The sequence below is a fragment of the Neolamprologus brichardi genome, chromosome 23 (genome assembly GCF_056152115.1).
Source record: "Neolamprologus brichardi isolate AB-2024 chromosome 23, ASM5615211v1, whole genome shotgun sequence".
NCBI lineage: Eukaryota > Metazoa > Chordata > Actinopteri > Cichliformes > Cichlidae > Neolamprologus > Neolamprologus brichardi.
In genome coordinates this window covers 42,177,973-42,190,925 of record NC_142125.1, presented here as the reverse complement: position 1 = coordinate 42,190,925, position 12,953 = coordinate 42,177,973, and the positions used below count along the sequence as shown (strand labels likewise).

At 41.2% G+C, this 12,953-nt stretch overlaps 1 protein-coding gene across 3 annotated transcripts in view; it reads right to left on the bottom strand.

Annotated features, from left to right (window-relative positions):
- Positions 1–12,953, bottom strand: part of dmd (dystrophin) — a 301,323-nt gene that overhangs the window by 153,964 nt on the left and 134,406 nt on the right. For 2 of the 3 annotated variants that reach the window (XM_087836863.1, XM_087836864.1), the window contains exons 14-19: positions 11,011–11,161; positions 6,391–6,510; positions 5,179–5,280; positions 4,021–4,128; positions 3,723–3,902; positions 2,360–2,529 (exon numbers count right to left, since the gene is read on the bottom strand). In XM_087836863.1, coding sequence (XP_087692989.1) covers positions 2,360–2,529; positions 3,723–3,902; positions 4,021–4,128; positions 5,179–5,280; positions 6,391–6,510; positions 11,011–11,161 — 831 coding nt within the window. Of the gene's footprint in view, positions 1–2,237; positions 2,274–2,359; positions 2,530–3,722; positions 3,903–4,020; positions 4,129–5,178; positions 5,281–6,390; positions 6,511–11,010; positions 11,162–12,953 lie in introns of all 3 variants that reach the window. The other variant, XM_087836862.1, reaches the window with a different exon arrangement.

The window sequence follows — 12,953 nt, the reverse complement described above, 5'->3', positions numbered from 1 at the left end:
GCCGTGTCTCTAATAAAACCGCTGTAACTTCAGAGGTAATGTTCATGTGTTGATTAATGGTTTTCTTTCGTTTTTGATGTACTGCAGAATATTTTTATAAAATCCCAGGCCAGGAAAATCACCTTCATGTTTTTCTGTGTTTTATCCTCAGCTACTTTGACACAAAGGCATCTGCTGTGATGCTTACACCTTTGATAAAGTCTTGCTTGTGTCAGCTTCCTTTTTATAGATACAAAAATATGTAAATGTACTGATCTGAATTATAATATTTCTGACTGTCAAAATTTCCCAGATTCAAATCGAAGTGAATCGAATCGAATCGAATTAAATCGAATCGTGGATCGAATCGATTCGGGACCTTGTGAATCGGAATTGAATCGATTCTAGAAATCAGTGACGATACCCAGCCCTAGTCACATAGCAGCACTGTGGTAATCTATTTTCATATAATAGGACCTCGTTTCAGCTTCACACTCAAACAGTTAGTTATTAAATATCATAGAGGGAGTTTACTATTATCCTGTAATATTTTAAATTTGGTGGATATTATGAAATACCATTAAATTATGGAATGTTGGTGTTTGCAGATCCATCTTCTGTGGAGAAAAACCTTTGTCAGCAACATAAATTTCATTGTCCTGAAATAAGAACTGCCAACACATTGGAATTGATGTGCCGAGTGGAAAAACAATTCAGAACTGTAACATATAACACTTCTGGCTGACTGACAGCTGCCAGCTCGAATTACAATCCCACTGCAATGACCATGCAGGCCACACAAACGTCTGAAAAGCTGACAATTAAAGTGTGGACACTTTACATGTCTTATCTTGAGATGACCAGTCATGATATATGCATAGTCGCACCTGCACAAACCCCTGTGATCAAAGGGGGTTTGTGTTCTTCATAAGTTCTTCACCTTGCTAAGAACACCTCTGCCAGGTCGGGCTAGGTAGCAACTGCTAGTTAGCTCCAGTGTTGCCAACTCCTCAGTAAGGAAAATCGCTATTGGTTGTCCTAAAAGTCGCTAGAAGTCGCCAAATGACGTCATTGCCTAATTTGCATAATTGGTCATGCTAATGTAATTGTAACCTAAGTTGTTGGAGAGAGAAATAACATCGTGGAAGAGACATAAAGTGAGTAAAAAACGTCCTAAATGCAGTTAGAATTTATTTAGAGCTGCAAATTACATTTATTTTAGCAATTATTGTTTTTTTAATGTCACAATTCCAACCCTGCTCCTTTATCCGGGCTTGGACCGGCAAAAGTGACCCGAAATAGGCACTCTGGTGGAGTTACTGTGTGTGTGTGTTTATAAGTAGTTTTAAACCTTGTGATCCACAAAACAGCATAAGAGTAAAAGAAGACTGTCAGTACTCTCAGTACGGGAGCAGCGGCTTCGCTCATGCGCGGTTCATTTGCCGTTTGGATGCACAGGTGTGAACGTCTCCTGCCCTGATAGCAGCGGGGGGAGGACTATCCTCCGCCCGTGAGCGCTTTGGCACGGGCGAGGTGCTCAAGGCAGCACCGCTTCTTGTTGAGAGTAAGAGCGTTACCCGCTTTCACGTCAAAAAGACGTCATAAATAAGTCTCCAATAATACCAGAGAAAGTCGCCAGATTTGTCACTAGTCGCTTTTCAGAAAAAAAGTCGCTAAGGGAATCTGAAAACTCGCTAAATATAGCGACAAAGTCGCTAAGTTGGCAACACTGGTTAGCTCTGTTGTCTGCTAGCTTAAAGTTGGTGTTAGCCACCACTGCTCAGCTGGTGCGTCGGCTGCCCACGGAGCACTATATTCGAGTCTTCTTCTGCAGTGTTTTTGCTTTGCATTTTGATATGAATACTAAACCAAAGCAAGCAAAGCAGAACTCTTCTGTTTTGCCCTGTCCTCAGGGGTTTGGTTTCTCTTTGTACAACAAGGACCAGCACGCTACGTGCCCCGCCTGCCTGGGATCCAAAGTAATGTTCACCTGACTGTGCTCACGCATTGTAGCTGAGAATTACTCAGTGCTGTAGAAAACCCTTAAATTTAACAAAATGCCTCAAAAATGACCAAAAAGGTTCACTGTTAAACTACCACTACAAAACTTCTAAGCTTGCTTTTCTACTTACTACAAGGTTGAGGAGTATTTTCAGAAACTGCTACTTGACTATTGGCAAAAGTTCAGTTTAAAGCTGCTTACTATTATAACCACCAAACCTAGATACTATGAGTATTCGCAATAGTTCATCACCTACCTGCTGAGATAAGAGAGTAAAAAGGGATGCATGTGTCTGAACATTTAATAAAAGTTAGAAGGCATCTTGAAATGAATAATGCTCCAACGCTCACGTTTTCAAGTGTAGGAACATAAACACACCTTTTCCTGAGCTCAGAATCCACAACTACTTGTCTCTTCTTCTGTGGAGGCGGTGACTCTCGGGTCTGGCGGACAGCTGACATCTTCTCTCGTGTTGTCACTTTGGTTACAGTCGCAGTTACTGAGTGGGTTAGCTCGGAGTGCTGGGCTGCACGGACAGCTGCCGAGAGCTGAATGTTACAGGGAGAGCATAATACACTCAGGCAGACTGTTTAACATCAGCAGCTGAATTATACAGATGACAAATCCTCATTGTTGACAGGTGATAACTGATGGTTGGACATCATCTATCATACAAGGTCATGAGTACAGTGTTTTGCGGTATAAGTGTGGGTTCCAACAAGAGCTGTAGACTGAGTGTGTGAGTATGTAGGTGAGTGCACACTCAGACAGCTGTGGAGGCAGTTAAGCAGCAATTTAGACTCTGACTTTAGAGTAGACTGTAATGACAACGTGAGAAGAAGCATATATAGAGTGTATGTATGTGTATGTAGAGGTCAATCTGCTGGAAAAATAAATAAAATAAGAAAGAGAGGGAGAAACATTGATATCTCTGCAACCAGCTTGAGCACTAATTAATGTGTGCATTTAAAAGTACGTGTACATACAAGCAGTCCTCAACAAAACATTGTGTATTAAGTGGTTTTCAGTTGGTATTTTCTTAATCTTAACAAATCGCAGATGAGAAAACCAAAGTTCTCTGATTATGAGGCCACATGAATTTATTTTAAACAGTCAAATCTGTTTAAATGTGCATAAAATGCACCAAAAGTGAAGCAGCCACTATCTTTTCATTCAGAGCTTTGCCTGTTTGCATGCATCCTTTACATTACTGCCATCTTTTGATCACAGTTGGTTGTTGTTACTGAAAGCTCTGCTTGTTTTGTACTCACAGTAAACTGCAGCTTCATTGTAGATAAACCTGTCTTTCACAGTAAATTGATGGGAAACCAGCGTGTGATACAAGCTGCCGCTGGCACTGCTTTTACTGCTTTTACTGCTGCTTACAACCTTCGCCTTGCGTGGAAACACAGCTACCATCAGCAAGTAAACTAGATTCAGCGATTCTCGCAACAGATGAGTTCCTCTTTTAGAGAGAAGAGTCTTTCTCATGGCAACAATTAAACGTTAGACTTGTTCTCTCCTGTTCTCATTGGACTGTTTTGAACTTTAATCAAGACAGCTACATTGTAGCCACAGCGGCTGTGGCTACAATGTAGCTGTCTTGAGTGTCTTTTTCACACTTTGTTTTTGCACATTGACATAGTTTTTGTTAAATAAATACTGACACAATGTAAAAAAATGTGCCATGATGTTCACATGACTCTACATACAGTAAAAGACAACTCAGCACTCATTGTACCTGGGTGATACTCATCTCTAGGATGTGGACTAGTTGCTCCCAGCGCTGGGCAAAGCTATCCAGTCTGGCCTCTAGTTTGCTGGCCACCTCTTTGTTCTTTACACTGGACAGCAGATCCTGGCTCATTGAGCATAATTTGTCCATGGTGGGACGCTTAACATCAAGGTCTGCCTTCACAGTCTTACGGAACAGACACAGACACACATGTCACTCGTGTAACTGCTGCAGAGTTTTTTAAGTAGGAACATTTTCTGTTCTTGACAAAAAGGTACAGCAGCTCCGGTATAGGCATACTCACAGTAAGATGGTGCAAACAGGCCACCATCTCCGTCTGGTCCTTCAGGTTGGTTGTCTTAATGGACCCAACCATCTCCTCCTTCTGAGTTAACCAGGAGTCAAATAAACACTGTAAGAAAACAAGAAGACAGAAAAGAGTTTGACAAGAAAGGAGTAGAGAAAATGTGTAGAAATGGAAAGATAAATGAAATTCAATTTTGTTTCTATAGTACCACACCACCTCAAAGGTGACTGTATATGAATAGTGTAAGGTAGACCCTACAATAATACAGAGAAAACCAAAAATCAGATGATCTCCTATGAGCAAGCGCTTTGTGAGAAAGGGAGGGAAATATTCCCTTTTAACAGGAAGAAACCTCTCACAGAACCAAGATCAGGACGGGTCGATAAAGGGGCATATAGGAAACACTGAAATAAAAGAAGAAGAAACCAGTGGAAAGTAAGGAGACTGACAGAAAACAAAATAATGAGTTAAAGATGGGAAAACAGAAAATAGGAGGGAAAAAGAAGGCGGGAAGTTAGATGCCAAAAAGGATGAAATGGGCCGACAGGTGAGAAAAATTGAAAAGAAGATAACAGTGGTAGGGTAGATGGTAGGAGAGAAAGATGAAAAAGGAAAACAAAAGAGATGGTCAAGCAAAGGTCATAACAACAACAACAACAACAACAACAACAACAACAACAACAACAACAGGCAGCACAATGAGCTGCCTGTTGTTTCCTTAATTACTAGGCAAAGTTAGGGGAGGTAGCCAATGAGCATTTTCTTATGTGTTGCATCCTTCTCCCGTATGCTCTTCCAGTATTGCTCTGTCTTCACCCTTGGTGGGCTGTTCATTTATTGTTTGCCTGCTACTGAGAGTACACCTCAGATTGTTCAGTGGAGAACAGCCGATTTATTCTCCTGGCTTCTATGTCTCTGACACGCCTGCAGTTTTAGAGATACTCTGAACCAGTCAAGCCATCACAATTTGGTCGTGTGCATTTGTGTTAACGAGCAAGTTGAACAGGTATAGATAAAATGTAGACAATAAGTGTATACCAGAAGGATTTATCCAATCTGTTCTAGACAGGTGAAGAAGCCTCACATGCACAGACACATTCGGGTTTCTCACTACATTAGCAATCTTATCTGTGATCCTACCTTACACAATCATACCTGTTCATTGGTGAAGTGCTGCCATTTCAGGAGAGTCTCCTGAAGCAGAATCCAGCGTTCTTCTGTCCATCTACAAATCGCTGCCCAGCGGTCACCGAGCACCTGCAGAGATGAAATAAACACAGACCCATATAGATCCCGCTCAGTCCCCTAGAGCGTGATATCCTCAAGCTTTTGAGTCCTTAGAGTTGGAGAAACTATTCCTGAGGATTACCGTCTTCTGCACAGAGACCTCTGATGTTACACCTGCAATCTGCAGGTTTCTGCTCTTTGTCAAACACCTTTATGTGAGGTTGGTTAAACCAGCGCTTCATTTTCAGGTCATCATGCCTTTTATACAATGCAGCCTACTGTTATATTTTATCGATCACCTCAAATTTGTTTTTTTGAAGGACGTTTTTAATGCATCATTTTATATAAGTGTCCTAATTTTCTTTGGTTCACAGCAGCCTTTACCTCTGATTCAAGCTGTAGTTTGACATTGTTGTGCTCATCTCATCCATGAATAAAATATGTTATAATGGGCTCCAGATTTGATTTTCTCTTTGTCTGTAATCCTTCTTGCTTTTACCAATGTGCCCACAGCCAGTCTGTTTCTACCATCAGATTTTTGTCCAAATCATAGAAAACTGACTCTCGTTATTGCCTCTTTTTTCTTTTTCAAGAAAAAAAAAGTTTCATGGTCTCTCCAAATTATAGATGGCATAACATTTTAACACATTACCCTTGAAGAGCTTGACTCAATTTTGGGGCTAACCTTAGGTGGCCACTCAAACTGCAGTTTCTAGCACTCATGTTTCCCTCGTTGTTTCTGGAGTATTAGGAATCCTACTTTAATTATTGCAGATTTTGTGAGTTAACAGTGGGAACAAACAAGTGCACATCAAAGGCTAAGAGAAGGAAGGATAATTAATCACAGAGACAAAGAATTGGAGTTTGTGTGATGATGACAAGTCAATTAATTTAGCAAAAAGATAAACACACATACAGCAACAATGTCTTACTGACAGGGCTAATTACTGCACAACTGCAAAGACAAAACAAGCTCAATGTGTCCATTAGAAACAAAAAGCGTTTTGCTGGAGAGAAAAAAAGAGAACTCAAAAAACAGAAAGAAAATTAGCCCGTCAATAAAATTTCTTGCTAATCTGTGTGATCAGCAAAAATATGTGCAGTGTGTGTGTGTGTGTGTGTGTGTGTGTGTGTACTTGCCTGAAGTTTGCTCTCCAAGGCAGCAGTGGTGCTATCTCCACTGTTCTCATCTACCACCACCACCATGTGGGTCAGAGAGTTCACCCTCACCTGCTCAAGTTCCAGGTCCTCCTGCAGGAGCTTTAGCACACATTGGCACCCATCAGCACAAAGAATTCCCAAACATGCTGATAGTTTAATCACAGATTAAATTCAAGATTAACCTGCAAAAGAATAAATGTGAAGAGAAAACTACGGGCTGGAGAGAAATCATGAGGATACCACAGGCTACCAAACATGCTGGAGCAATTTTAGGGGATGGGCATGTCAGTCTGTGAATGTTCAGTGATGATGTGAGAGCTGATAGAAGTAGTGCAATGATTCTGAAGTGTGCACAGCTACAGTTGCAGCTCAAATTCAGTCAAATGCTAGCAAATCCGATCATGTGTAGGATGGCTGTAAAATCTTTTAGAAACTGTCTTGAATTAAAGCGGAAAGTCTTTCAGAAAGTTCAATCACACAACGACTGCTTGAATAATTGTTTGATATGTAGTACACCGCCTTGTGTGTGGTGGAGTTGCTTACTTGAAACCAGCCCAGTTTATCAATCTTGACTTTCACAAAGTGTTGCAGAGATGTTGCTCAACCAACACAGCCCCACAACATCCAGATACTTTTAAATTTCAGGGTCTTTATGCGTGAAAATGACGCGCCAAAAAGGAATGATTACAAACTCTGTGTAAACCATCTTGGTATCAAAATAAAATCACAACAAAGTAAACATCACAGCAGATACCATTGTGTCAACATATAACCCCTAACCTCTATATAGCATACAGCAAAATGCAAAGTGTAATTTTTGTCACGCTCTAAACAAAATTTACTGGACCAGCAAACGAAGGCCAAACATGCAGCTTTGAAATCTGTGAGATCTTTGCTTTCAGCAGCGACGCTGTCTGTGCACATGTACATGCTGTTGGGTGAACGGGGGAATCCGTACTTTGTGTTTACACCTTTCTGCAGGATCTTATTTACCTGCTGTTTAGATGTTTGATGTTTTAGCTGTTTGGTGGTCATGGATGTGGTTTTGTGAGCGTTTTGCTGAGATTCTGACTTTTCTGTGGAAGCACAAACCAGCACAGCTCCTCCTCTGTCCCCCTACAGGGGGCACTGTGGTTGAACAGGTTAAGGAGCTCAGGGTGAATCTCCTCCTCCCAAGAAGAACTACTATCAAGTAGTTTTTTTAAACTGTCTCGGTGGCCTTTGACCTTATAATGGGTGAGTTGTCTCCCTCATCTCCACATTCTGCTTCCTATATGGAAGGTGTGTCCCTGGGATTGAGGAGATCTTCAAATGTTCCTACAGCCACCTCACTATGTCCCCAGTAGAGGTCATCACACTCCAGTCCATGTGTGCAGAGCACTACCTCCCTCTTCTGACGCCAGCTGACGTCTTGGCTCATGACTACGTTGACCTCTTCCTCTTACTTCAGGCACTACTTCACCAAATCCCCGTCCCCTGGTCTGACTTTAGGGTGGAGTCCCTATAACCTAGTCTGGGTGAAGGTAACATGATTCCTCTATTTTTCTATCTTCGTGGTAGTTTATTGAAACCACTTGGTCTAGGACAGAGATGGGCAATCTCAGTCCACGAGGGCCGGTGTCCTGCAGGTTTTAGATGTGTCCTCGAACCAACACAGCTGATCTAAATGGCTAAATTAGCTCCTCAACATGTCCTGAAGTTCTCCAGACGCCTGGTAACGAACTAATCATGTGATTCAGGTGTGTTGACCCAAGGTGAGATCTAAAACCTGCAGGGACGCCGGCCCTCGTGGACTGAGATTGCCCACCCCTGGTCTAGGAGCTATGCTTTGGTGGAAAGGTTCAGTGGGCTCAGGATCACTGCAGGGTTTTTGCTTTTTCTGGTCACCCCTTGGCTTCAGTGATCTCCAGCTTCCACCAGACCATTTTGCAGCCAGGTATGAAGTGGCAGGGATAAAAGTTAGTACCTCCAAGTATGAGGCCATAATTCTCTATGAAGGTTCTGCTATGAAAGTTCTGCTATGGATTTACTGGTGTCCTCATAAGCTACAAGGAGTGGAAATGAGAGGCTTCAACATAACAAATTAAGTTATGGAAATGTATGAAAAACACACTCTTACTGCTGTATGATTCACACAGAAGATTATTCCTCACACAGGTCATTCCACCTCTGGAATAACTTTATTATAGAGATTTTATATTTCTTTACCTTATAAATGACTAAAATTAGGCCATGTGTTTCAAAAATCCAACTTTTAGTAGATATGGCAACAAATCTTTTTGTGAGTTTTATGGTTCCAGTGCTGGTATTGCAGTAATGCAGTGGGGTAATTTAATTTAGCAAGATGAATGCAAATGTTTTCAATGTTCGTGTTCAGGCAACAAAACCAACAACGGAGCTGGGTAGGAACAGATTGATGGGTAAACAGATGGACAGAAGTTCACACGCCATGAGGAAAGATGCAACAAAGAAGCGAGGAGATGCAGATAATGGCTGTATCCCAATTCAAGGTCTGCAGCCTTAAAGGCCGCATTTTAAGGCCGATTACGTCACTGCGACGCGACGAAGGCTGTCCCAATTCGAAGGCTGCTCCAAATGCGGCCCTCAAATGTGTCCTTCATTTCCCTGAATTTTAAGGACGTGGCGGTGTAGACTTCGTGGCCCAACATATCCCAGAATGCATAGCGCGGCGGTGGGTGTGGATAATTTTGCCGAAAAAAAACAGCGGATGAGGCGCGCCGAAGAGTAAACTTTAAGTAAGTACTGAATATTATGTCACTTATTTATGTGCAAATGTTTAATAATGAAGAACATTAAAACATTACTGTTGGCCACATGTCGGCAAAGTCATGTGACATTAGTGACGTTTGTACTAACTTGGTTTTAAAGCCTTTACTTTAAAATATACGCCGTTCAATAGCTGAGCTTAATCAGAGAACGATCAAAGCTCATGTAGAAACAAACAAATGAACAAAAGATTTTCTCCTTCATTTCTGTCAAACAAAGCTGTATGAAACGTTTCCAGCTGTTAGTATCATGGTTGCTAGGCAACCTGGGCAGCGCAACAGAGGCTAGACCATCCCATTTCACAAGCCTCGCACTTCCGGCCTTAGCGGTCTTTAAGTACGCGGCCCTTGAGGATCGTTGAGGCTGCGTACTTTAAGGCTGCAGACCCTGAATTGGGATACAGCCACTATGTACATAGGAGGAGATTAGAGCAGAGTGGACACACCTGCCACAGCTGAACAGAATCTGACAGACAAGACACAGGAAGCACAACTGAACATGACCCACATGAGACAGAGGACTATCAAAATAAAACAGTATGTAATGCACACGCTGAGAGCCAGATAAGACACGTGAACTTGACAGAGGGACCGGACATAAACAGACATGGGCTACGTTCACACTGCAGCGAAAGCGCATCAAATCCAACTTTTCTGACCCTCTGCGATCCATATCCGATCATGGTACGACAGTGTGAACGGCACAAATCCAATATTTTCAAATCCGATCTGGGTCACTTTCGTATGTGGTCCTGAATCCGATACATATCTGATGTTTTAGAAAGCTGCTGTTTGATGGTCATGTCGTATTAAATCCGTCTTTTACGTCACTGACACAAGACAGACGCCAATTATCAGCGGAGAAGACATCGTGAACGCTTCCTGGACATCCGGTGTAGATGTCAGTGAAACTGTTGGGAAGACAACGTTGGAGAAACGTGAACATTTTATTTGTACTGTATAATCTGCAGATTCTGACAGAAATCTGCAACTATCCTTTGAAGCAGCGCTCCTCTAAAACAGCAATAAGGATCATTATTAGGTTATTTACATTATTATGTAAATAACAAAATAACTTAAAGCAAAATTGGGAAACGTAAAGTCCGAAGTCTTTATATTAACGACCATCAGTCAAACAACACTGTTGCTCTGGGTCTAAACAGAGCGCGTTGTGTGTGACGTCTTCTTTTGCGCATGCGGCCGCTTTGAGCGTTCACACTAGAGCGCGTTTGCTGTCACATTTTATTTGTAGTGTGAACGAGCAGACAAAAAAATCGGATTTGATCAAAAAATTGGAATTGAGCATCAAGACCTGCAGTGTGAACGTAGCCATGGAGACACGACTGACTGAGGAGACAAAAGGATGAAACAGATAAATACTGGGAGCAGGACTAAAGATGTATTCACTGGACCAGACAGGGAAAACAAATAATCACAGAGACAGGACACAGAGAGACGAGACAGACACAAGGGCATGACCAGGGACACAAAAAGAGAATGTGCTTGGGTCTATACCCCTAATACATTCAGGGAGGTTTCCCTAAACATGCCGACACACTTTAAAGACGATTGTGAAATCAGCAAGTTTTGGTTTTATCTACAAAGTTTTATTTTAAACTAAGATCTGTAGACTGATTTTCAAAAAAAATCAAAAGAAATCAAAAGCTTAATGGCAAGACTGTAAGGAATGTATTAATCAGTTTAATTGCGAATGACAACTTGTTGTGTAACATTATAAGGAAAAAGGGAACGGTAACAACATGGCTGGATTAGTAAAGCAATGTTTCAAAAACAAGGACCAGTATACGCCCACCTTGTGTTCTTCTACTCGGCGCTTGATGTCCTCCAGGTCAGGTCCCAGTGCCTGAGCCCCCATCTTCTTAATCCGTGCTTCTGTCACATCCAACCAGTCTGTGAGTTGCTGCAGCTGCTCATGCTGCAGGTCCATCAGAACTTCATGGAGTCTGGGAGTGAGATGCAATTCAGTAATGTCTTATTTAAACCACAGCAGTCTGGTATTTCCACGGCTATTATCTAGTCTTACTTGTTACCAAGTGTTCATCTATCTCACTTCCACACAGCCACTTTGAAATCATCAGTTAAGCTAACATACATGTCTTTGGACTAAGGAGGTGTGGTGGCAGTGTTAACCTGACAGAGCTAAACTAACACTGATGGATCATGCTACCGTGCTATCCACAGAGACAAGGGTTTAAACCTCAGGCACTAGCAGTTAGAGCTGATTTACTTGACTGACACTTAGTATCTTGTCTCAGTGGTGTGGTGTTAGTGGGATGACATTAGTTGTTAGATGTGTTATTAAAACATTTTAAAACAGGATATGCTTTAGCAAAGTGAAGAGTGGTAAAGCACTCTTTTTAGGAACTGTATTAGGTCAAATTACATACACTTATCATGGGCGTGAGTGTCGTGGAAATTTATCTTTGGAGGCGTAAAGGTGAAGCTTTCCACTGGGGTTGGTTTGCTGCAAGAGTTTAGTGGTTCTGTTGTAACTTTATTGCAGTTTATTGTTTGATAACAGCATTTTGGTTATTTTGTAAGTGATTTAAGTGTTAGTCACATGTTTAGTGAGAGCTGTTAATTATAGATTTAATTTTCTGCTAAAGGGGAGCATTTAACAGGTATTTTCATTAGAAAACTGTGTTTCCCAGAATCCTTTGTGGTAGACAAAAGTTACTCTGGGGTTTTTTAGCTAGCAGAGAAAGTTTCGGGAAGCCATTACATGTTGCTCTGATGTCGAGAAGTTTATTTGTTGTACATTCCCCTTATTTAAAGCCTTATATAAAGAATATCGTTTCTACAACTGATGTCCGATCCATTTTTTTTGGCTAAGTGGATTCGCCACAACAGGTTCATAGCAGAGAGTGGATGGAACAAGGACTTTCCCCAACTTCACCCAAAATCAACTGGACTTCTTTCTTTCTACTTTCTTCTATCAAAGAGCTTTCTATCTAACATTCACACTTCAATGGATGTATTTGAGAGCAACTTGTGCTTAGTATCTTGCTTAAGGATATTTGCAAGCAGACTGGGAGAGCCAGGAATTGAACCACCATCCTTCCAATTAGTAGGTGACCTGCTCTACTTCAAGAGCTTCCAACAGGACGATGATCCCAAATACAGATTCAATTCAGAATTGGTTTTGAAAAGGAAAATTAAGCTTCTGGAATGTTCTTCTCAAAGCCCTGACCTCAACCCTACTGAAACAATTGTGGGGTATGTTTAAAAGCCTGATCCCGGCCAAGAAACTAACCAGTTTAAATTAAATCTATTTTTAAGAAGTGTCCACAAATATACAGACACAATTATGCCAGAAGCCTCTTGATGACAATCATTAAGTGTCTACTTTGCTAAGGCATGTTTGACCAAATATTAGTGGCAGTCTATGCATACATTTGGACCTGCATATCTAATTTTAACCCTGTGTGGATTAGAGAAAATAAAGATAAATAAAGAAAACATATGTACGCATTACAATGATTCCACCCTGGAAAACACAGCTGAACAAAATCAAAGAAATTACATTGGGGATTGACATTCGTGTCCATGATGAGTGTAAAGTTCTGATCACAACTGTATATCACACATTATAATACTGGTGGTGCTGAAAAGGTTTTTACAGTCTTCGAGCCGAAGATGCAAGATTTTGAGAAGTGAATAGAATTTCATAAAGTCACAATCAATGTTAAACTGTAAAAAAATGTTAAACTGTAAAAAAAATGTTAAACTGTAAAA